The sequence below is a fragment of the Myxocyprinus asiaticus genome, chromosome 49 (genome assembly GCF_019703515.2).
Source record: "Myxocyprinus asiaticus isolate MX2 ecotype Aquarium Trade chromosome 49, UBuf_Myxa_2, whole genome shotgun sequence".
NCBI classification, from domain to species: domain Eukaryota; kingdom Metazoa; phylum Chordata; class Actinopteri; order Cypriniformes; family Catostomidae; genus Myxocyprinus; species Myxocyprinus asiaticus.
Window position 1 is genome coordinate 277,141 of NC_059392.1, and position 26,519 is coordinate 303,659.

The window sequence follows — 26,519 nt, forward strand, 5'->3', positions numbered from 1 at the left end:
TTTTTTCTCCAGATCACCTGTGACTGTCTCATAAGTTTAAAATGAATGAATCATGTTAAATTACAAAAGTGTTTATTTCAATATTGCAAATATATTTAGAAAGCTTTTGTAACAGCCAGTATTACAGTAATAAATGGTGAGTATATTAAAGCTGAACCCAGACTGAGTCATCTGTGCAGGTCTGCGGTCAGTAGCTGAAGATGATTATTGATTATTGACAACAGATCAGTGCTCACAGGTCTTTAACTCTGACGTGAGATCAGATATGAGGGTTTGAGTCTGGGTTCAGTGTAACACCCCAAGGCACAATGATCAAATAAACAACAATAACAACACTGAACAATGACACAGTGAAGCAGTAATAATACAAAAGTGACATCTCTGTTTCTCCTGCACCAGTGTAACAAATACAATAGCACCAGAGGCAACATACAGGCCAAAATAAAATGATTACTACAGTAAATATCAGTTTATATGAGCCCAAAAATCATCAGAGTAACATCAGATGCTGCCGGAGAAATATATAAAGAGAAGAAGAGTAGGAGCAGCGAGTTTCGAAACGTAGCATGGCAGGGGACGAGTCATTTATATTCATTAGGAAAGCCATACCTGATTGGACAATTCAGTCTGTTTGGTCGGAGAAACTAAAACCCAACCCTACCCCTAAACCTAATACCCTGTCTACACCAGATGGGAGCGATGTCGCGTCGCAACAGCTAGAGGCTGTTTACACTAGTCGCGTTGAAGCGAAGTTAGTGAACATTCTAAAAACTCTTCGTCCATTTGTCTTGTTGACAGGAGTAGCAGCAGCACATGCAGCACTAAATTGAAAGGGACATCTGTTTACCGTTGGCTCGACATGGTGCAACGCATCCAGTGTAGACATCATCATTAATTATAATGGGGCTGATCTGCTTTTGTCGTGTCACTCGCGTCTGGTGTAGTCAGGGTGTATCCCTACCAAATCATGTAGCGCTTTACTCGTAAATATGAATGACTCTTCCCCGGACATCCTATGTTTTGTAAATCCTGGAGGGGTGACAGTTGAGAGTTTGATGGATTTAGGCCTGAAATATACTCTACACAAGTACATGAACGCAAACTTGCAGCTAACCAAGCTCAGTTTCATGCGTCACTGCATTCTGAAATGTGTCCGAGTGGAATTCATAACACGACACAAACGGTATTCTTAGCATTGCTAAGTCTTCTATAGTCTGTTTTCTCTTTCAGATCAATCGATGACATTATCACATAACTCTGTCGCCCCCTGGAGTAAGAAGTTTATTGCCGCCACAGCAACGCAAGAACAAATGTTAAGAATGTTCAACGGGACCGTGACGCTTGCGATACGTAGGTCAAGCATTCACATCCGTTGCATATTTGCGTAGAGTATGTTTCTGGCCTAATAAAGCTCAAGAGTTTGAGTGCAGTGTGTTTATCAGCATCTGATTGGCAGTACCAGGGCTAGTGTGTGTGTGTGTGTGTGTGTGTGTGTGTGTGTGTGTGTGTGTGTGTTTGTGTGTGTTTAACAGGATCCGCAGCTCTTGGCGCAGCCACCGCTCATCGCCCCACACTGGCCACTGAGTGCAACTACACCACAGCGGGAAAACTGATCACGACACAGATCCGCTACAGAGAGAGACAGACGTCATCGGTTAGTGTGTAGTCAAGTATGGTAAGAATACAAACACACATGAGGGTATATCATAGACTTCTGTTGGTTTTATATAAAGTTTTGTTAGCTTTAGCTCACTTCTGGGGACAAGTGAATCCTCAAACTATAGCTAAGAGCACACTCTCTTACTGACCTCTCAACAGCTCCTCATGGGCGCAGACGGTCCTCACACAGATCTCCTTATTGATCACATAAACTCTACGCAGACTGTACAGACAAAGAGCAAAAGATGTGATGAGATGTTTCAGTGTTTAGTCAAACATTAAGAAACCTGGAAAAATCAGGCTAGTTGTGCTCGGCTGTAAAATATATAATCTGTGTGTTGTGACCTGTAGAAGCAGATGCTGTTGAGACACTGTTTACAGGGTTGATGGACAGAATAGAGTCTCGTGCAGGGATACTGCTCCTCACGACAGTCTACAAACACACAACAAACACTATCACACCTGTGACAAACTTCATCTGCCGTCAGTGTTTTAATCGAGGTTTTATGTCTCACCCAGCGGTCCCGGTTCTGTGGGCTCTGTCTGAAAGTCCACCACTGAAATGAAAACAAAATATGCGTTTATGACAGGAAGCTCGATAATAGAGACATGGTGATTAAAGACTGATTGAGACGCACCGCTCTGTTCTGGTCCTGTAGTCTGCGCTTGTATCTGTTGAGACACCCGTGGATCTGTTGATGAGAAAAACAACATCTTCTGTTGTATTCACGAGAGTATGTACCAAAAATATTAAATCTGAAGTGTCATTTCTGCACCACCAAGCGGAATCGCACAAATAAACATGCTCTTTTTCCATGAAAATGAAGACGATTTTAGCAGTGAATCACCGTCCCGTATTCAAAATGCTCAGGCGTCCCTTATTCACGTGGCGAAAAGTTGTCAACTCTACTACCATCAAACATACCACATTACAGTCTTTGTTTATGAGTCTTACTCCTAGTTCTGTAGAACATATTTTCACATACAGGGCTTTATTTTCGTGAGTGCGCTACATGCTACGACCGTGCGCAATGTCTAATCCAATTGTCCTGAGAGAGCTAATTTTAAGCACAATTTTTGTGCCAGTGCAAAGCGAAAGTGGCCGTGGGTGGGAGTGTTTGTGCTACTGTGTGTAGATGCGCAAACTGTGGGTATATTGTATGTAAATGAAGTGCCGCAAAGCGCTAAGACATTTCAAAAGCAGGTTGTATCTCAGCGCTAAGTCCAAATTCTGTTCCTGCCTTTGCAGTTTGGAGGTTCCACCAGCAGATGGTAATAAAGTTCAAGTCCAAACTCTTTTTTTTCTCCCTTTTCTCCCCAATTTGGAATGCCCAATTCCCAATGCGCTCTAAGTCCTCGTGGTGATGTAGTGACTCGCCTCAATCCGGGTGGCGGACGACGAATCTCAGTTGCCTCCGCGTCTGAGACCGCCAATCCGCGCATCTTATCACGTGGCTTGTTGAGCGTGTTACCGTGGAGACGTAGCACATGTGGAGTCTTCACGCTATTCTCCGCGGCATCCACGCACAACTCATCACACGCCCCACCGAGAGCGAGAACCACATTATAGCGACCACGAGGAGGTTACCCCATGTGACTCTACCCTCCCTAGCAACCGGGCCAATTTGGTTGCTTAGGAGACCTGACTGGAGTCACTCAGCGCACCCTATATTCAAACTCACGACTCCAGGTGTGATAGTCAGTCAAGTCTAAACTCTTAAAATATTGTGGAAAATCAAATTAAATCCCTGATGATCAATGTTGTAGCCGTTTTATGAAACAAATATTCAAGAGATTTGTGTCAAACTATCTATTGGTCATGGTTTATTTTTCAATTATTATTATTAATGTTTACATTTACAATTGTATTTATGATCTAATCTATAATGGTATTTTTCCACCTGTTGTCATAGAGTGAAAAGGCGCCGGTGGAAGAAGTTTGGTATATTTTTTTGACCACTTCGTTATTTTAATTATATTTTCATTTAGTTTGAAGTGTGATTAAATTAAGAAATATTTTTGGTTTAATTTTTCAAAATCAATGTCAACTGATAGAAGTGAAGTGCACTCCAATACAATCGCTGTTAATACTAGCTGTAATTTGTGTGTCAGTAGATGAAAATTATTAATAATACTTACATTATCTATAATTTAATTTAGCATAAATCCAAATCCTGATGAGAACCACATTTTCCATGCATATAAAAGGATGCAGTTAATGCGTAAGTCCACATTTCTATTCTTTTAATTCATTGCATACAGTCCATTTACACTACCAACTTCTTATGAATGTGCAGTGTTTGTTTATATCACTGGTGCTTGAGGGAATGGACTGTATTATAGGACACAGATGGTGGAACCTCAGAATTAACACTTGGCCCATCCCATTAGCGCTTTGCATGTGCAATTTCACCAAACCCACTTGCGCCTAGACTTAGCGCATACTTGCATGCAAATACCAAAACTTCATGGCCATGCCCATTCACTTTGCGCTTATGACTTATGGCATAGCGCTGCGCTTAGCACTAGGACTCTTAAAATAGGCTCACTAAAGTCATTTAATTAAGGCCACACTAAAAAATTTTCAGTTTCCCGTTTTCTAACGTCATCATTTTACAAAATATGCGATTTTTGAAAGTCTCCAGTTTCCAGTTGAGGCAAATGTGTTCTAGTGTGGATGAGAGGCACAAACGAAGAAAAATCGAACCAAAAACACATGTATGCGAACTTCACCTAAAGTGCACATAATGCAAGTTTTGTCATCAGCACATTATGCACAGATTATCCGCGTGCAGTCTGTGTCTTTGCGTACCGTTGGCGCATACAGAGCAGTCGTAGTATGCATGTGTTTAATGCGTCTGTACGGGTTCAGAAAGGCTAAGCGCTCAACTGTGCACGAGATGGAACGGCACACAGAATCACAAAGTACACATAAGCCTTAAATGTCTTTATGCTATCAAGGATATCAGGTAACAATGACCAATCTAGTGTTGTTTTTGCATATCCTCCTTGGAAATATACATGGTGTGGGGCGCACGGCTCATGTCTATATATTCTACATACAAAATATTATTTTAGAAATATATATAACTCAAGCAATGTACTTAAAAGTAATGAACTCAACTGAAAGTCAGTAAGTGTAATGACAAATGCATTACTTTTTCTACAAACAAGTAATTAGCTTCCAGTAATGAATGACTTTGTAATTAGATTATTATTTCTGCCCCAGAAACACATGAACAGTGTAAAAGTGTTGTGAGACACTTACAGTAATATTGGTCATAATTGTTGCTGTTGCCTGTAATAGAAACACATGCAGTTAAACGTGGATAAAGCGGCAGAACTCTGTGAATGTGTCAGATTAAAGATTCAGTGATGGACTCACCAAAGGGATCTGTGTAATCATCATCATAGTTCTGAGCCAGAATTAAACCTGCACAACAAACACACACGTGATACATTCAAATTACCAATTTAATTTATACACAAAAATAATTAGATTTTCTCTCAGTGAATTATGTATTCACATGATCTATATTTCTGTATAAATTCTACAGGAATATATTCAGTAAATGTGTTTCCACTGTAGTTTATGTGCATGTCTTATTGAATAAAACTCAACTGTTATGCATATTTTTACATTTTATTTGCATCTCAGTGTTTCTATCGAGCATTTTTATGTGGTATCTCAAAATCCAAAACCAGCTAATAACATCAGACATCTTCAAGTGGCATATCTGAATGCACTGAAACATGAATGAGATCTGAGAGCTATTATCAGTGAATAACAACACTATTTGGGGAGCTTTATGACCTTTTAAGGGTGTTTTTAGTCATGTTGTTGCTCATGCTCACTTTCACTTTATGGAAAAGATCAGTGTGAACCATCTGTCTAACATCACCTTTTATCTTTAACAAACGAACACTGCAGAAAATCATTTTCTTAATGAGTATTTTTGTCTGATTATAAAAATATAAAGATAAATTTACTTGAGAAGCAAAACGATGAGATATTGTCTTGTTTTCAAAGAAATGCAACAAAATTTAGTAACATTTATGCTTATAACAAGGAAAAAGTATTTATATTTTTTTTTTAATGTTTTACTTTTTTTACATGTATTATTTGCTAATAGGGTAAGAGAAACAATTAATTCAGAGGCAAAATCAGTAAAACATTTTTTACCACATTAAACACCACCAAATTTTGTTTGATTTCTCTGTAAACAAGACTTCTTTTATAAATATCGTATATTTTTTACCAGAAAATAAGATTAAAATACTCCATAAGAAAGTGTTTCCGCAGTAAAAGTCAAACAGGTTTGGAATCAGGGTCATAAAGGGTCCGTGTACTTTTGCATCCATTCCTTTTTCCTTTTTAAACCCAAAAATGAAAAATGCAGTTCTTCTTTATTGATTTTAACACTGATGAATGGAATAAGTAGATACAAACAGCTCGATTTTTATATTTCGTTCATTATTTTAAAAATTAGTTTACGGCTTGTATTTGATACATGTGGGCGGCACTGAAACGCCCATTTTATCTGATTGGTCATCCCGACCTGTCTTCTGTACTGCCTTAATCCTATCAGCCAGAACTGGAGTTGGGATCGCTCCGCAAATTTGTCTCAATTTTCATTAAATGTTGTCCGGAACCACCACTCACTTTAAAATACAGTACTGTGCAAAAGTCTTAGGCACATAAGATGTTTCATAAAAGCATTTGTCTTAAGATGGTTATTTATATCTTCAGCTTTAGTGTGTCAATAGGAAATATAAATGTTAGACTCCCAAACATTACTTTTGCAAATAGGAAAGATTAGAATAGAAGAACAGGGAGCCCTGCAACAGATGTCATGGCCCCCACAGAGCCCCCCACTGAACATCGAGTCAGTCTGAGATTATATAAAGAGACAGAAGCAATTGAGACTAAATAGAATAGAAGAACAGGGAGCCCTGCAACAGATGTCATGGTCCCCACAGAACCCCCACTGAACATCGAGTCAGTCTGAGATTACATAAAGAGACAGAAGCAATTGAGAATAAATAGATAGAAGAACAGGGAGCCCTGCAACAGATGTCATGGTCCCCACAGAACCCCCACTGAACATCGTGTCAGTCTGAGATTACATAAAGAGACAGAAGCAATTGAGACAGACTAAATAGACAGAAGAACAGGGAGCCCTGCAACAGATGTCATGGCCCCCACAGACCCTCACTGAACATCGAGTCAGTCTGAGATTACATAAAGAGACAGAAGCAATTGAGACAGACTAAATAGACAGAAGAACAGGGAGTCCTGCAACAGATGTCATGGTCCCCACAGAACCCCACACTGAACATCGAGTCAGTCTGAGATTACATAAAGAGACAGAAGCAATTGAGACAGACTAAATAGACAGAAGAACAGGGAGCCCTGCAACAGATGTCATGGCCCCCACAGAGCCCCCACTGAACATCATGTCAGTCTGAGATTACATAAAGAGACAGAAGCAATTGAGACAAAATAGATAGAAGAACAGGGAGCCCTGCAACAGATGTCATGGCCCCCACAGATCCCCCCACTGAACATCGAGTCAGTCTGAGATTACATAAAGAGACAGAAGCAATTGAGACAAAATAGATAGAAGAACAGGGAGCCCTGCAACAGATGTCATGGCCCCCACAGAGCCCCCCACTGAACATCGAGTCAGTCTGAGATTACATAAAGAGACAGAAGCAATTGAGACAGACTAAATAGACAGAAGAACAGGGAGCCCTGCAACAGATGTCATGGCCCCCACAGAGCCCCCCACTGAACATCGAGTCAGTCTGAGATTATATAAAGAGACAGAAGCAATTGAGACAGACTAAATAGACAGAAGAACAGGGAGCCCTGCAACAGATGTCATGGCCCCCACAGAGCCCCCCACTGAACATCGTGTCAGTCTGAGATTACATAAAGAGACAGAAGCAATCGAGACAGCTGAAATAGACAGAAGAACTGTGGTGAATTCTCCAAGAAGCTTGAACATCCTATCTGCCAACAACCAAGAAAAACTGTGTCCAGGTGTATCTAGGAGAATCGGGGCTGTTTTAAAGGCAAAGATGGTCACACCAAATATTGATTTAGCTTTTTTATGTTTACTGGACTTTGTATGACATTAAGTGATAAATGAAAACTATTTATGTCTTTATTTTTGAAGACATCCTCACTATGCAACATTTTTGCACAGTACTGGATGCGTCATATGTAGTAAACTTGCTGGGAACATAACTGGTGTTGTTGTGAGGTGCCTCTATTGGATGACGCATGAGAAATCGCAAGCCACATTTGGGCTATTATTTTTATTTATTTATTTATTTATTTTATCCCTTTTTCTCCCCAATTTGGAATGGCCAATTCTCAATGCGCTCTAAGTCCTCGTGGTGGTGTAATGACTCACCTCAATCCGGGTGGCGGAGGACGAATCTCAGTTGCCTCCACGTCTGAGACCGTCAATCCGCACATTTTATCACATGACTTGTTGAGCGTGTTACCATGGAGATGTAGCGCATGTGGAGGCTTCACGCTATTCTCCGCGGCATTCATGCACAACTCACCACGCACCCCACCGAGAGCGAACCACATTATAGCGACCACGAGGAGGTTACCCCATGTGACTCTACCCTCCCTAGCAACCGGGCCAATTTGGTTGCTTAGACCTGACTGGAGTCACTCAGCACGCCCTGTATTCAAACTCGTGACTCCAGGGGTGATAGTCAGCGTCAATACTCGCTGAGATACCCAGGCCCCATTTGGTCTATTATTATATTTAATAACATATTATGAGTTTGTAGTACCTGTGTATTCGTGTCCCATTGATAAATGTTATAAAAAAATATTTCCATTGCTTTGGATAAAAGCGTATGCTAAATTAATGTTTAGCCATCATGAACATGGATTGGAGTGGACATAAAATTCTAATAGCTAAGATTCTGACACAAGGCGATGACTGTAAGTCTGTTGGGACATGGGACACTGCATGTAAAATCAGGACTGTCCCCAGCAACAAGTTTACTACATATGACGCATATTTTACAGTGAGTGGTGGTTCGGGACAATTTTAATGAAAATTTAGACAGATCCCAACTCCAATTCTTCCGAAAGGGGCGTTTCAGTGTTCTAGTTTCCACATGTGTGTATCAAATATTCAAGCTGAAAACTAATTTTTAAACAATGATCAAAACAGTCAAATCGACCCGTTTCCACCTTTCTCTTTATTCCTTTTTAAATAGAAAATGAAATGGTCAACAGAAAATGAGTTTGTATCTGCTAATTCTATTCATCAGTGTTAAAACCAATAAAGAAGAAACCGCATTTTTCATTTTTGGGTTAAAAAAGGAAAAAGGAATAGACGCAAAAGTACACAGATCCATAAATTAAGCCGATCTTCGGGTGGAAATGCCCCCGAAAATAAAAAAATGCTTTTGTACTGAATTTTTGTTTATTTGAACATCTGACAGTTCTTAATTTTGGTTTATAGTGCTAGTTAGGGGCCATGTTCCAAAGGGGCTAGCCCCTATTGTATCCGTTAGTATTATTAATCTGGCTGGGAGTCTGTGGCAGCCCATAAACCGTACATAGGAAAATGAAGAAATTTGGCACACTGATAGGGGTGGTCATGAATAGCCCCCATACCGAATTTGGGGTCTAGTTCATACTCTATAGCGCCACCACCAGTTCAAAAACGTTTTAACCGTTTGGCCTAGAGACACAATTCTTTTTTTGATTACTCTCCTGCTTATGATTCAAATGGACCTCTTACATTAAAACTCCGCCCAAATACAGTGGTCGCCATCTTGCATTATGACATTTATAGTTTAAACTTTTCACGTCCTTCAAACTTTGTCCAATTTGTCCAAACAATGGCTCAAAATAATCTCCAGCCATATAACCTCTCTGCCATTTTGAATTTTATGAAAAAGTGATGTACGCTTTGTCCGATTTGAATGAAAATTGGAAGGGGTCTTCGAAATCATGTCCTGAGGGTACCTAAGCAGTTTGGAGACAGCGCCACATAGTTGGCTAAATTCTTAGTCAGTTTAAATTAATCAACCCACCCCGGTAATAGATCTGGCAAGTGCCTCTGTAGTGAGAGTTTCAGGAGGAGCTTCTTCTCTCAGGCCATCAGACTCCTCAACATGTACATGCCTACATCACTTATCTCGTAAGACTCTTATGCTATAGTTATACTCTGTGACACTCCGCACTTTGTATTGTTTCTGCCATGTAACATATTCTGCATCTTTGTACATTCCTTGTTTTTACATTATTATTGTTACTTTTTAATTTTATTATCATACTATTTTTATTGTACCATTTATATAAATGCACAGTCTATTCAGATGACCAGGTTTGCATTTCACTGCAAGTTGTATATTGTATATAACTGTGTATGTGACAAATAAATAAATAAATGGAAGAAAATAAATGCTTCCTTATTGTAAGTCTTCTGAAATTAGGAGAGATAAATTTGTAAATGTATTTATTGTATTATTTTTTTATTTAAAACCTGTTCCTCTTCAGCACTTCTGATCTGGTCCAGTGGTTAACACATTGAATTACAGGACAAAAGGTTGTGAGTTCAAGTCCAGGAAAATGTGTACTTCTGTTTGTCTCCGAGTCTTCATATTGTGCTTATTGCAATGCAGACTGTACTTTATTGCGTAATTCCTGATTCGATTAAAAAATAAAAAACTAAGCTGTAACTATTTTCTCAGAAATAGTTGTCTGCTCTCAATCAAAAATGTTTGTTTGACATCAGTTAGACTTGTTGATTGTGTGGTGCAGTGGTTAGAGATCTGGGTTTCAGCTCATAGGACTGGGTGAACCCCGGTTTGATACCCGCTTCAGCTGGTATAATGTTATAACTCTGTTGTGCCGGAGCTCTGTGTATTGTGCTTTAGGGAATAGCCCCGATCATTGCTGCTTGCAGCTATATTTACACATATTTTGCATTAAACATGAGTTAAGCTGACTGAATTTTAAGGGTGAGGTAATAAATTATCAATCTTTAAAAAAAAACAAAATGTATCAATAAATGTATTAAATTAAAATCAACGGGGCAAATTTAGCCTCTTATTGTTAAAGTTAATTTCTGACCGTGTTTGGAACAACATGAGGTTGAGTAAATGTTTGTTTTGTATTTTCTCACCTGGCACTGACAGCAGAATCAGGTAACAGAGTTTCATAGTGTCTGTAGAAATAAATACATTATTTGATTTTCTCCAGTGTACACTTTATATGATCATCTGTTTTATTAACATTAATAATCACTAATAACTGCAATTATTTCTTATAATGTAAGCTTTTCTGAACCGGCCCCTGTCTGTCTGTGTGAGAGAGACTCAAAGAATGTACTCTTATATTTCTCAGAAATGCTCACACGGCTCCACAGATTCCTGAAAAAACATCCCTCTTCCAGAAACTTTCCTTGCAGCCATTTTGTGTTCCTTTCATTTCCTCTTCAGTAACAAGTCAGACATTCCCTTAAACTCAAGTTTCTTCAGCTTGTAATATCAAACCATTAAACGTCACAGATTTTGATCTGTTTAACACAGCAAATAATCCAAACACACACACTTAATCTAAACACAGTTGTGTGTTAAAACATTTGCTGCAGTTCACATCTGTGAGTCATTAAACCCTCTCAAGACCCTCCCCCATCACACACACACACACAAACACATACATTATACACACACAAGCACACACACACACATACATTATACACACACAAGCACACATACATTACACACACACATACATTATACACATACACAAACACACACACACATACATTATACACATACACAAACACACACACACACATACATTACAAACACACATACACACACACACAAACACACACACACACATACATTACAAACACACATACACACACACACAAACACACACACACACATACATTACAAACACACATACACACACACAAACACACACACAAACATTACAAACACACATACACACACACACATACATTATACACAAACACACACACATACACACACACATACATTACACACACACATACACACAACACACACACACACATACATTATACACACACACAAACACACACACATACAATACACACACACACATTATATATACACACACACACACACACACATACATTACACACACGTACACACAACACACAAACACACATACATTACACACACTCTCACACAAAAACACACAGACAGACACACACACACACACACACACACTTCTTTAAGTCTTCAATGTCTCATTTAAAACACAGCAGTATTTTCTTCTTTTTACATGTAAAAGACTCTTGCTGTTTCACTAACTCTTCTTTTTCTGTATGTGTTTGTTTTGGCAGTTTGTCATTTGCCCCCGGCTGTAATACCCCCTCAAAGAGCAAAAGCCCCAACAGACCTTGAAGACAGTTTAAATCATCTTTGCTTCAGCAGATAAATGTAATACATTTACAGTTTCAGTTATATCTGTATAATTTACATACAGAACTGTACAAACATCACTGTTAAACATTCTTCATTACACTTCTATAGTAAATAACACGCACTGCACATCAAACATGCTCAGAGTTCAAATGTTTAAAGTGAATATTAATGTGATTGATGAATTTCTCACCTTTAATTCAGTCCTTAATTCCTCGAGTGATGCTCAACTCTAAGCGTGTCTGAAATTTCAGCGACGCTCCGCCTCCGATCCCGCCCACCGCCCATCGCCCCACCCCGAACCCGCCTCCCGCCCCGCCCACAACTGACCGAAATGTGAAATATAACGCCATGTAACAATATAACTTTATATAAGGCTAATTACATATAATGATACTAAATCTCTATATAAAGCTAATGTAATTCCATATAAAGTAAAATAAAATAAAAACTCCAAAACTCTATATAAAGCAACTATATAATGGTAATACGTATATAAAGCTAATTTAACTACATATACTGTTATTATAACTCTATTTAAAGCTAATCTAACTATGTAATGCTAATATAACTCTAACACTAATATAACTATCACTAATATAACCCTGTATAATGCTTATATAACTCTATATTACATGAATATAACTTTATGTAATACTAATGTAACTCAGAATAAAGGTAATATCACCCCAAAGAACGCTAATATAACTAACACTGATGTTAACAGAATGGTAATATAACGCTAACTCTGTATAATGCTAATATAACTTTATAACTTCTCATAACTCCCACTACCTGCATACGTTAATAATATGTCCCACAGTATATATTCACATATTTCTGTTTGGTAATAAGTGTTTAAATAAAAGTGAATATAGATTTGTTTAATGTTAAATACAGGCAAAGGTATTTCCATTTGGACTAATAAAACACAATAATGGGTTTTTCTCAATTCTAAGAACGCAGAGAACGGACTTGTGTCCTTATGAAGACCGGTCTTACCAAGATACCTTGGAAGAATGAACTCTGAAGGACAGGAGGACTCTGAGATGTGCTGCGATCTTCCTGTTGTGCAACTAACTGTTACAGCACATTTGAATCCAGTGAGAGAACTACTGGCATTATCACACCAGTGACATCATTAATATCATCACACCGGTGACATCATTAATATCATCACACCGGTGACATCATTAATATCATCACACCGGTGACATCATTAATATCATCACACCGGTGACATCATTAATATCATCACACCAGTGACATCATTAATATCATCACACCAGTGACAGCATTAATATCATCACACCAGTGACAGCATTAATATCATCACACCAGTGACATCATTAATATCATCACACCGGTGACACCATTAATATCATCACACCGGTGACAGCATTAATATCATCACACCAGTGACAGCATTAATATCATCACACCGGTGACATCATTAATATCATCACACCAGTGACATCATTAATATCATCACACCAGTGACATCATTAATATCATCACACCGGTGACATCATTAATATCATCACACCGGTGACATCATTAATATCATCACACCAGTGACATCATTAATATCATCACACCGGTGACAGCATTAATATCATCACACCGGTGACATCATTAATATCATCACACCGGTGACAGCATTAATATCATCACACCGGTGACATCATTAATATCATCACACCGGTGACATCATTAATATCATCACACCGGTGACAGCATTAATATCATCACACCGGTGACATCATTAATATCATCACACCGGTGACATCATTAATATCATCACACCGGTGACAGCATTAATATCATCACACCAGTGACATCATTAATATCATCACACCGGTGACAGCATTAATATCATCACACCGGTGACATCATTAATATCATCACACCGGTGACAGCATTAATATCATCACACCGGTGACATCATTAATATCATCACACCGGTGACATCATTAATATCATCACACCAGTGACAGCATTAATATCATCACACCAGTGACATCATTAATATCATCACACCAGTGACATCATTAATATCATCACACCAGTGACAGCATTAATATCATCACACCAGTGACATCATTAATATCATCACACCGGTGACATCATTAATATCATCACACCAGTGACAGCATTAATATCATCACACCGGTGACAGCATTAATATCATCACACCGGTGACAGCATTAATATCATCACACCGGTGACAGTGTGTAATATATGTAATAGTGTGTAAAATAATAAATAACTGAAAATGTTACCCATCTTTTCATTTATTAATACACTACTGGTTGATGGAAGTGTATTGTGCTGTAGAAAATATGTAAGTAATTTTTTTATAATGTTTTTATTGTGAGTAAAAGTTAATTATTTTTTTACTCATTTTGATTTTCAATATTTTGCACATTAAAAATGTTTAACTGTAAAATTGCATTGTCCATAACTGCTGTAAAATATGAAAAACAAGCCATTTCTTACTACATTGTTTCACAATACACTGCATAAAACATAATTCAAGATAAACCTGTGTGATCCATTAATAGCTACTAATACAAACCATTTAAATGTTATGCTTTGGCTTGTCATTTATATAAGACGACCACAGACTGCTTTACACAACTTATCAGTATATTGTATTCCACACTGGCTGATAAAGGACCAAAATCACCAGCGGTATTAGACAAGAACAAACGAAATAATGTGATTATTAGGCGAGAAGGATAACAAAGAGGTATATAAATATACACATAAATAATATTTTGTAATTATGATGCTGATATTAAATCATCCCAACACGTTATATAATGTTGAATAAATTCATTTATATAAAAATAAATATATGCTTCTCTTATGCTTCACTATCTGATTATAATAGATAAGTTATGACGTCATCATGGTGAAAGTACACAGATCGCTCGGGTAGGCGGGGCGTGGCTCCTGATCGTGATGAACTCTGGGATACATTTAGCCGCTCTGAAGCGGTATTCGCACTAGTGTGCATTTAGTGCGGGTTAAGTGCACGGAGCTTTGGCATGTTTTACACATGGGACAGTCTTGAACACTTACTTCCTGTCACGTGCACACGCACTCAAGTGGCCAAGATCGCAAGTGTGGGTATTGGGACAGGGCCATCCTCGATTTCAAGGACACATTCGGGTAATTTCCTGCGTTCTAGAATCAAACTTCGGCAGTGGATGATGACGTAGAGCATAAGAACATAAAAGAACGCACACTGAGAACAGCCATGGGCGAATTAAAATCGAAAGTGATCGTCCCTATGCCCTACTCACTACAAAGGACAAAGCTCTTGATGAGGGCACTCTGAAGGGAGCATGGCATTACAGTTTGAATGTACCCTTCACTAAAGGGCCCTTTGTGAAAAAATAAACATTCTTACTTTTGTTTGGAATGACTCTTCGAGTGTTGTCCCCTTCCCGAAGTGCCCTTCAAGGGCGCAAAAATGCAGTTTGCTAGGGATGGGCGAATCGATACTAAAGAATCGATACTTTCAATACTGATGTGGTATCAAGAATATCGATCCTCACATAAAAATATCGATTCTGAAGTGAATTTTGTGGTTTTATATGTGGCTTACACTAACTAACTTTTAAAGGGTTAACAAAGCAGCCTAATAATTTTCTGCTTAGGCACATAAATATATAAAAAATGTATGTAATAATTTAAGTTACTAATTTTATCCAAAGCGGTCGTAAAAATTCAGTTTAATAGAGTTATTGGTATCGGTATCGATGTCGGCTATATTGCCCTAAAAGTACTTGGTATCGGATCGAAAAGTAAATAAGTGGCATCGCCCATCCCTACCACTTGGAAAACGCCCATGTTTGGCCAATCACGTGACAGCAGCATTAAATCCCGCCCTTCAGCGCCCTCGTGCGGCCAAACTTCAGAACCGACACAGATTCTGTTTCACATTTCGGTCCACAGTAATCTAGACAAAAAAGTCAAATATAAGTGTTGTATTTGATGTGGAAAGTATTTGTAATATAAAATGAGTAGATATGACTCATGTGACTGGTAGTGTAATTCTGCAGTACAATCTGCGAAATAAATAAAAATGCTATAAAAGACTCATCATTAAAGTAGCACAGATCATGTTGAGCTGCAAGCGTTTATTTAATATACAGACAGATCTCCCAAATACAAGGAGTGAAAAACTCTTTAAATCTTCAAAAGGAAACCTGAAGAAACAACATACACACGCACCGATATACAGTAATGTCTCTCACACACACACACACACACACACACACACACACACACACACACACGTCTAGTAATGGAGTAAATAGTAAACAGCATCAGTTCAAGTGTGTCTGGTAATGTGTGGTTTGATTCAATCTGTCTAAAGTCTGATGTGATGCTGCAGCAGTGTGTGTGTGTGTGTGTGTGTGAGAGCTGTCTGGTCTTATTGTGCGTTATTGTTCATCTTCACTGGCGTTTACGCTGACACCGTTTTCTCCTTGTATGTTGCCATCATCTTCTTGATCTGAGCGATGGCTTTGCCTGGATTCAAACCCTGAGAGATGAAAAACCCTCATCAAAAACACTTTCAACAAACATCCAATGGTTAAATCACACATGACACAACCTTAATTCAACACACCTCATAATATACAGATCTTTACATTTTTATCTCATTTTCCAGATAGGGGGTGTGGCATCAACAGTGTGGGCGTGGCCTGATCACATAGGGGCGTGGCAGTGGGACGTTACCTTAGGGCAGGTTTTGGTGCAGTTCATGATGGTGTGACAGCGGTACAGTGAGAACGGATCCTGCAGTTTAGAGAGTCTCTCTTCAGTGAAATCATCACGCGAGTCGATCATCCAGCGATACGCCTGAAAACACAAAAAACACAGCTCTTCACAAACCAGTACAAATCAAAATGAACACTCATTAGGCAGCGAGTGTGAGTATATAAGAGGTTTTGGAGCTATTGGCAGACTGGTTTCCTCTGACCTGCATGAGGACGGCCGGCCCCAGATACTTGTCTCCATTCCACCAGTAACTCGGACAGCTCGTACTACAGCAGGCACACAGTATACACTCATACAGCCCGTCCTAACAGAGAGAAACCAGTGATATAACAGCAGACACACTTGTGACGTTCACATCTGTCCTGAAGCATTCACTATACCAGTTTCTGCCGGTCCTCAATGCTCTGCAGATACTGTTCCTGACCCGTCTTAGACTCGTCCTTCTTCTTCAGGTACGGCTCGATGGATTTATACTGAGCGTAGAAGTTACTCATGTCCTGCAGGAGACACGAAGTGTTCAGATAAACCCGCAGCCCGCTGATGAACAGTAAAAAGGGTTTCTTGAAGTGTTATCAGATACTCACGGGCACCAGGTCTTTCACCACATACATGTGCGGCAGTGGGTAGATCTTCGTCACTTTGTTGGTGTTGCTGTCGATTTTATTCAGACATGCCAAAGTGTTTCCGCCATTAATATTCATGGCACAAGATCCACAGATACCTGGAGACATCAGAACCAGATCAGACCCAAAAGTGCACGTTTATTTATTGTAAAGAAAGACAGAACAAGAACACTTTTCAAGTGTGAAGAAATAACACACTACAACTTCCAAAACACTTCTTCTCTAATCTTGAGGACTAAAATCCTCTGTTGTTGAGTGGTCTCACCCTCTCTGCAGGAGCGTCTGAAGGTCAGCGTGGGGTCGATCTCGTTCTTGATCTTGATGAGAGCATCCAGCACCATCGGCCCACAGCTGAGACACAACAGACACGGTCAGACTCGCACAACAACACCGCAGAGTAACTGACCGACAGAATGTCCAGTGGCTGAACTCACGTGTTGAGGTCGATCTCGTATGTCTGCATGCGAGGTTTGTCTCCAGTAGTGTCTGGATCCCAGCGGTAGATCTGAAACTTCTTGATTCTGGGTTCAGCTGCAGGAGCTGCGGCGGTCTGAGCGAACCGCACCACCTAACGCCAACAAAATACACAATAACATCAAAGTAAATCAGATAGTACCCATATTTGTTTGTTGAATGTTTAGTTTCAAATCCAGGAGTTTCTTCTCCCTTTATTGCAATAACAGCTTCCACTCCAGTTGTGCTGGGGTTAGGGTTAGTTTAAGATTTGTCCTCACAGAAATTACACCTGTTAAAGGTAAAGTGTGTATTTTTTTCATTGTTAAAATTATTTTTAATTCTTCTATCCCAGTTTAATATGCAGAGACAACTATAAGTAAGCCATTCTGAGGTTACTTTTCTCCAAGACTTTAAACACACTGTCTCTGTGGTTATATAAAAATTCCCCAGTTTGTTTTGAGCGACCTGTCCAGCCCAACACAACAACATCGTCTCAGCCAATGGCGTGAGCTGGGGGCGGGACTTTAAAAATAAGTTCAACCAACAGCAGGCAGGGGTGTATCCGGAAATCTGTTTTAAAAACAATGTTTATTTTTGCAATTCCATTCAGTAGCGCAGAAATTACACACTTCAGCTTTAATTAAATACTTTATGGTGCGCTAAAGTCATGTCAGAATGATCGTCTGAATGTCACCACAAAGTTGTAATTACAAAAGGGAAAGTCTGGATTTTCTTTGAGCCCTGACTTTCCGAGTTGGGGGTGTGTCAATTTAAGAATCCTAGTGGAAGTAAGTTTCATTTAAGGATTTTGACTGCAGTTTAGTTTGAACGCATTTTTTGTACTGTTAATGAAGAATAACGATAAAACTTGCCCGAAAATAAGACTCCTTTAGCTGGTTTATGCAGCAACATGTTTTTGCAACAAAACTACATTTTCCATCATTATATAAAGCATTAATTACACATCTAATGCAGGGTTTTGCTCTTCACTTTGCTGCATTGGTTAGCCCTAACCCTACCTTCGCTAGTAAGTTAAACAGAGATAAAAAAATATTTTCAACTAAATAAACACTGTAAATGCTATAAACGCTGTAAACACTATAACACTATAAACATTATAAACACTGTAAACACTATAAATGCTGTAAACACTGTAAATGCTATAAACGCTGTAACACTATAAATGCTGTAAACACTGTAAATGCTATAAACGCTGTAAACACTATAACACTATAAACATTATAAACACTGTAAACACTATAAATGCTGTAAACACTGTAAACACTATAAATGCTGTAAACACTGTAAACACTATAAACACTGTAAACACTATAACACTGTAAATGCTATAAACGCTGTAAACACAGTAAACACTATAACACTATAAACATTATAAACACTGTAAACACTATAAATGCTGTAACACTGTAAACACTGTAACACTGTAAACGCTATAAACGCTGTAAACACTATAACACTATAAACATTATAAACACTGTAAACACTATAAATGCTGTAACACTGTAAACACTATAACACTGTAAATGCTATAAACGCTGTAAACACAGTAAACACTATAACACTATAAACATTATAAACACTGTAAACACTATAAATGCTGTAAACACTGTAAATGCTATAAACGCTGTAACACTGTAAATGCTATAAACGCTGTAACACTGTAAATGCTATAAACACTGTAAACACTATAAACATTATAAACACTGTAAACACTATAAATGCTGTAAACACTGTAAACACTATAAACACTGTAACACTGTAAACACTATAACTGCTGTAACACTGTAAATGCTAAAAACGCTGTAAACACTATAACACTATAAACATTATAAACACTGTAAACACTATAAATGCTGTAAACACTGTAAACACTATAAATGCTGTAAACACTGTAAACACTATAAACACTGTAACACTGTAAACACTATAAACACTGTAACACTGTAAATGCTAAAAACGCTGTAAACACAGTAAACACTATAAACATTATAAACACTGTAAACACTGTAAACACAGTAAACACTATAAACATTATAAACACTGTAAACACTGTAAACACAGTAAACACTATAAACATTATAAACACTGTAAACACTATAACTGCTGTAAACACTGTAAACGCTATAAACGCTGTAACACTGTAAACGCTATAAACACTGTAAATGCTATAAACACTGTAACACTATAAAGACTATAAACACTGTAACGCTGTAAACGCTGTAAACACAGTAAACACTATAACACTATAAACATTATAAACACTGTAAACACAGTAAACACTATAAATGTTATAAACACTGTAACACTGTAAACGTTATAAACACTGTAAACACTATAAACACTGTAAACACTATAAACCCTGTAAACACAGTAAACACTATAACACTATAAACATTATAAACACTGTAAACACTATAAACCCTGTAAACATTATAAACACTGTAACACTGTAAACGCTATAAACGCTTTTAACACTATAAACACTATAAACACTGTAAACGCTATAAACACAGTAAACGCTATAAACACAGTAAACACTGTAATCACTGTCACTATAAATGCTATAAACATTATAAACACTATAAACACTATAACACTGTAAACACTGTAAATACAGTAACACTGTAAACACTATAAACACTATAACACTGTAAACACAGTAACACTGTAAACACTATAAACATTATAAACACTGTAAAAACTATAAACGTTATAAACACTGTAACACTGTAAACGCTATAAACGCTTTTAACACTATAAACACTGTAAACGCTATAAACACTGTAAACACTGTAATCACTGTAAATGCAGTAACACTGTAAACACTATAAACACTATAACACTGTAACACTGTAAACACTATAAACACTGTAAACGCTTTAAACACTGTAAACGCTTTAAACACTATAAACACTGTAAACACTATAAACACAGTAAACACTGTAATCACTGTCACTATAAATACTATAAACATTATAAACACTATAAACACTATAACACTGTAAATACAGTAACACTGTAAACACTATAAACATTATAAACACTGTAAACACTATAAACACTATAACACTGTAAACACAGTAACACTGTAAACACTATAAACACAGTAACACTGTAAACACTATAAACACAGTAACACTGTAAACACTGTAAACACTATAACACTGTAAACACAGTAACACTGTAAACACTATAAACACTGTAAACGCTTTAAACCCTATAAACACTATAAACATATAAACACTGACCTCTACTGGCCAAAGACTGAATTACACTCTGATTACATCACTGTTCCTCCAACTGTTACCAAACCAACAAAAGACACGATCTAAATCTAAAAAATACAACTCTTAAATACGACATAAACCATTTTATTTGATGAACACACACTCGTGAAATAATTGAGCTTTACTTAATTTACTCAATTGTACCGGTCCAACTGCTCAACAGACCAGGAACATCGCAGATATACGGTATAGATCACAACTGATACATTATAGAGATATGACAACTAATGTATGTTATAGATGTAATATGTTTAATCTAAAGATCTTACAGCTCAGATAAACACTCGGCCGTTACTCTTAAAATACTTATCAAAATACATCAGCTTTAAAACACTCCTAGTCATCTGCACTTGAAAACACTGTGTTTCTGACTATACAGCGTTTGATTAGATCAAAGACACATTTACTTGTGATATCACAAAGTCAAACTCAATGTGTTTATGATTATGATGATTTCTCTCACCGTGATCGCGGCGGGTCGGACAGCAGCAGTGCAGCGGCTCAAGGAGAAACACACCGCGGCCATGATCACATCAGTCTGACCCTTCAGTCCTCCAACAGACCATAATACACCGCAGTCAGATGACTCACACTGCATATGCACCAGCATGTCTGAAGTACACTAGGTAGGCAGCACACGCGTGCTGTGTTTCAAAACCTTCAATTGTTTATTGATCAAACTGTTAATAATCACTTAAAATGCCATTTTAAATATAAAGGTTGTGTTGTCTCTCCCGTTTTAATTACTGTATTATTTGCTCTCATTTGAAGGTTTTTGTGAAGGACTTTTAATTTGTCTCTCTGACGACGTTCAGATACGCCGGGTATGACGTCACACGTACAGTGCGCTCAGTTGAGGTCACACATGTGACTCGGTGTACATTATATCACCGTTATTAAACTGATCGATCTGATTGATTGATTGGTTGGTTGATCATCATGGTGTTCCTCACGCTGTCGTGCTGGATTCGGAACCGAGGACCGGACCGATACTGGAAAGTGCAAGAGCTTCTGAAGAGCGCGCGGGTGAGATAAAGACGAGACAAACATGAGATTATTCCCTGATAGTCTGTTTGATGCGTGTGTTCACATCTGGAAGACGTATTTCCTCTCGGATGTCAATAAAACATGATTTTGAATGTGTATAAATCTGATCTTTTTAAGATGTTTAGCAGATGTTAAGTAGATTGTGATGCTTTCCAGATGTAAAACAGACGTCTGGGAGATCTAACTGTCTTTTTGTGTATTAGTCTGTTTTTTTCCATCTTGTCTGTCTGTTTCTTTTTTCTTTTTCTTTTTTTAATCCCCTTTTCTCCCCATTTTGGAATGCCCAATTCCCACTACTTAGCAGGTTCTCGTGGTGGTGCGGTTACTCACCTCAATCCGGGTGGTGGAGGACAAGTCTCAGTTGCCTCCACTTCTGAGACCGTCAATCCGTGCATCTTATCACGTGACTCATTGTGCATGACACCGCGGAGACTCACAGCATGTGGAGGCTCATGCTACTCTCCACGATCCACACACAACTTACCACACGCCCCATTGAGAGCGAGAACCACTAATCACGACCACGAGGAGGTTACCTCATGTGACTCTACCCTCCCTAGCAACCGGGCCAATTTGGTTGCTTAGGAGACCTGCAGGAGTCACTCAGCACACCCTGGATTCAAACTCGTGACTCCAGCGGTGATAGTCAGCGTCAGTACTCACTGAGATACCCAGACCCCTAATATCGGCCTGATTAACAGAAGCTTGTTGTGCTAGTGAGGAAATATTGTTTAATTTCAGTGTTTGTTTTTGCAGCATTTCCGCGGCAGGAAGAATCGCTGCTACAGTCTGGCAGTGCGCGCGGTGCGGAGAGCGTTCGTCTACGCCAGTAAAGCACGTAAAGCCAAACGACGCAACATGAGAACGGTACACAACACACACACACACTATCACGAGACATATGAAAATAAACGATCACATGCTAATAAGACTTGTGTGCTGCAGCTGTGGATCTCGCGCATCGCTGCAGCGAGCAGAGAACACGGCATGAAATATCCAGCGCTCGTGCACAATCTACTGAAGGTCAGTGTGTGATATAGTTCATATTAACATGATGAATGATTCATGAATGTACATGTATATATATATATATATGTGTGTTATTTCCCTCACAGAGCAGCGTTCAGCTCAACAGACGTGTGTTGTGTGACCTGTCAATCACAGAGCCGCGCTCTTTCCTCGCGCTGACAGAACTCGCCCGCGCGCGCCAACAGGAAGGTCTCAGAGCCGCGTTGGGCGACGGTAAAGAACCGGCGGGTGTTTTCTCTCGTATCACACAACTACAGTAAATCAATCCAGCCAATCAGAGCTCACGGTCCTGATCATGTGTGCGCAGAATCACTAGACTGTCCTTTGTTTGGATCTCTTTCTGTGTAAATAAATGCCATTTCTGTGTTTATAAACCAATAAAACATTATTTAACAGCCATTGTGTTGATTTTGTCATAAATATATTGTGAAAATCTCTCCACCTTTCAGCCCAGAAGATCAGTACAGATCGTTGACAATAGATTAATCTGAGGAAAGAACAAGTGGAAATATGAAATGTCTCGATATATAAAACCTGCTACTTATAATGTGTTTTATAAGAAGTGTGTATAATAAGTATCCTGATTATTCAATAATATTGTACATAATGTAAAAATATTTTTATCTCAGTTTGTCTAACTTTTTTATTGCATACAACTTAATATAACAAAAGGACAATTATCCATGAGAATATGTCAGAACAATTTACAGCAACACATACAATAAATAAAACCATAATAACAAATAATAAAGATACATGGCTAGTGTTTTTTGTGTAAAAACTTCTAATTATTAATCAAGTATTACATAGGAATAATTAAATCTGCATCATTTTCCAATATTATTGATCACAGTTTCATAAGTAAAAATAGGTAGAATAGATATTCTGTATTAAATATTATATAATGATAATTTTAATAATGTTTTATGTTGAATTAATAATTGGAAAAATTCTTTGAAATGTCTCGATATAAAAACCTGCTACTTTATAATACATTTTATTTCCTTTTTATAAAAAGTGTGTGTATATTCTGATTATTAATAAATAATATTGAATATATTGTAATTAAATACATGAAAGATTTTATCAAATTAACTAAATTTTTAACAAAAGCATCATAATTCTTCACTTTTATTAATCACAAATTCACGCTATAACTAAAAAGAGGTAAAATAGATATTCTATAATATTTAATTTTAATTACATTCCATAAATATCCTGATTATTACAGAATATTGTATATAATGTAATATAATATAAAAAATACATGATATTAGTTTGTCTAATGATTATTTAAACTTTTTCAAACCAATACGACAAAAAGACAAATATCCGTCAGAGTATATGTCGTAAGAACAATTTACAGCAACACGTACAATTAATAAAAATAAAACAAGTACTTATATATATATATATACAGGTGCATCTCAATAAATTAGAATGTCGTGGAAAAGTTCATTTATTTCGGTAATTCAACTCAAATTGTGAAACTCGTGTATTAAATAAATTCAATGCACACAGACCGAAGTAGTTTAAGTCTTTGGTTCTTTTAATTGTGATGATTTTGGCTCACATTTAACAAAAACCCACCAATTCACTATCTCAAAAAATTAGAATATGGTGACATGGCAATCAGCTAATCAACTCAAAACACCTGCAAAGGTTTCCTGAGCCTTCAAAATGGTCTCTCAGTTTGGTTCACTAGGCTACACAATCATGGGGAAGACTGCTGATCTGACAGTTGTCCAGAAGACAATCATTGACACCCTTCACAAGGAGGGTAAGCCACAAACATTCATTGCCAAAGAAGCTGGCTGTTCACAGAATGCTGTATCCAAGCATGTTAACAGAAAGTTGAGTGGAAGGAAAAAGTGTGGAAGAAAAAGATGCAACCAAGCAAGAGAACCGCAGCCTTATGAGGATTGTCAAGCAAAATCGATTCAAGAATTTGGGTGAACTTCACAAGGAATGGACTGAGGCTGGGGTCAAGGCATCAAGAGCCACCACACACAGACATGTCAAGGAATTTGGCTACAGTTGTCGTATTCCTCTTGTTAAGCCACTCCTGATCCACAGACAACGTCAGAGGCATCTTACCTGGGCTAAGGAGAAGAAGAACTGGACTGTTGCCCAGTGATCCAAAGTCCTCTTTTCAGATGAGAGCAAGTTCATTTGGAAACCAAGGTCCTAGAGTCTGGAGGAAGGGTGGAGAAGCTCATAGCCCAAGTTGCTTGAAGTTCAGTGTTAAGTTTCCACAGTCTGTGATGATTTGAGGTGCAATGTCATCTGCTGGTGTTGGTCCATTGTGTTTTTTGAAAACCAAAGTCACTGCACCCATTTACCAAGGAATTTTGGAGCACTTCATGCTTCCTTCTGCTGACCTGCTTTTTAAAGATGCTGATTTCATTTTCCAGCAGGATTTGGCACCTGCCCACACTGCCAAAAGCACCAAAAGTTGGTTAAATGACCATGGTATTGGTGTGCTTGACTGGCCAGCAAACTCACCAGACCTGAACCCCGTAGAGAATCTATGGGGTATTGTCAAGAGGAAAATGAGAAACAAGAGACCAAAAAATGCAGATAAGCTGAAGGCCACTGTCAAAGAAACCTGGGCTTCCATACCACCTCAGCAGTGCCACAAACTGATCACCTCCATGCCACGCCGAACTGAGGCAGTAATTAAAGCAAAAGGAGCCCCTACCAAGTATTGAGTACATACACAGTAAATGAACATACTTTCCAGAAGGCCAACAATTCACTAAAAATGTTTTTTTTATTGGTCTTATGATGTATTCTAATTTTTTGAGATAGTGAATTGGTGGGTTTTTGTTAAATGTGAGCCAAAATCATCACAATTAAAAGAACCAAAGACTTAAACTACTTCAATCTGTGTGCACTGAATTTATTTAATACACGAGTTTCACAATTTGAGTTGAATTACTGAAATAAATGAACTTTTCCACGACATTCTAATTTATTGAGATGCACCTGTATATATATAAAAATAAAAAAAAAACATATAGGGCTAATAAAGAATAAAATGTAAAAGTTCATTGTAAAGATGCATATCTGATGTGTGTTTTTAATCTGCATTTATGTGTAAAATATTTATTTAAAAAAATTTAATCATTTA

At 38.0% G+C, this 26,519-nt stretch overlaps 3 protein-coding genes across 4 annotated transcripts; 1 reads left to right on the forward strand and 2 right to left on the reverse strand.

Moving 5' to 3' along the window:
- Positions 1-80: 80 nt before the first annotated feature.
- On the reverse strand, positions 81-12,391 carry mfap2 (microfibril associated protein 2). 2 transcript variants are annotated; one of them, XM_051693421.1, is made up of 9 exons: positions 12,320-12,391; positions 10,833-10,874; positions 5,045-5,092; positions 4,928-4,957; positions 2,298-2,351; positions 2,175-2,216; positions 2,005-2,092; positions 1,809-1,882; positions 81-1,629 (listed from the first exon to the last, which is right to left on the reverse strand). In XM_051693421.1, the coding sequence occupies exons 2-9, from the start codon at positions 10,867-10,869 to the stop codon at positions 1,526-1,528; spliced, it is 477 nt and encodes a 158-aa protein (XP_051549381.1). In that variant the 5' UTR covers positions 10,870-10,874; positions 12,320-12,391; the 3' UTR covers positions 81-1,525. The 2 variants fall into 2 exon arrangements, with proteins under 2 accessions (XP_051549381.1, XP_051549380.1); XM_051693420.1 differs by lacking the exon at positions 12,320-12,391 and adding an exon at positions 11,064-11,286.
- A 3,851-nt stretch (positions 12,392-16,242) lies between these two features.
- On the reverse strand, positions 16,243-21,935 carry LOC127438431 (succinate dehydrogenase [ubiquinone] iron-sulfur subunit, mitochondrial-like). The gene is made up of 8 exons (XM_051694014.1): positions 21,774-21,935; positions 17,981-18,114; positions 17,812-17,897; positions 17,508-17,644; positions 17,304-17,420; positions 17,126-17,227; positions 16,882-17,004; positions 16,243-16,684 (listed from the first exon to the last, which is right to left on the reverse strand). Exons 1-8 carry the CDS (start codon positions 21,918-21,920, stop codon positions 16,607-16,609), a joined length of 924 nt encoding a protein of 307 aa, XP_051549974.1. The 5' UTR covers positions 21,921-21,935; the 3' UTR covers positions 16,243-16,606.
- Positions 21,936-22,122: 187 nt separating this feature from the next.
- On the forward strand, positions 22,123-23,783 carry mrpl20 (mitochondrial ribosomal protein L20). The gene is made up of 4 exons (XM_051694015.1): positions 22,123-22,336; positions 23,114-23,224; positions 23,303-23,380; positions 23,473-23,783. Exons 1-4 carry the CDS (start codon positions 22,250-22,252, stop codon positions 23,644-23,646), a joined length of 450 nt encoding a protein of 149 aa, XP_051549975.1. The 5' UTR covers positions 22,123-22,249; the 3' UTR covers positions 23,647-23,783.
- The last annotated feature ends 2,736 nt before the right edge of the window (positions 23,784-26,519 follow it).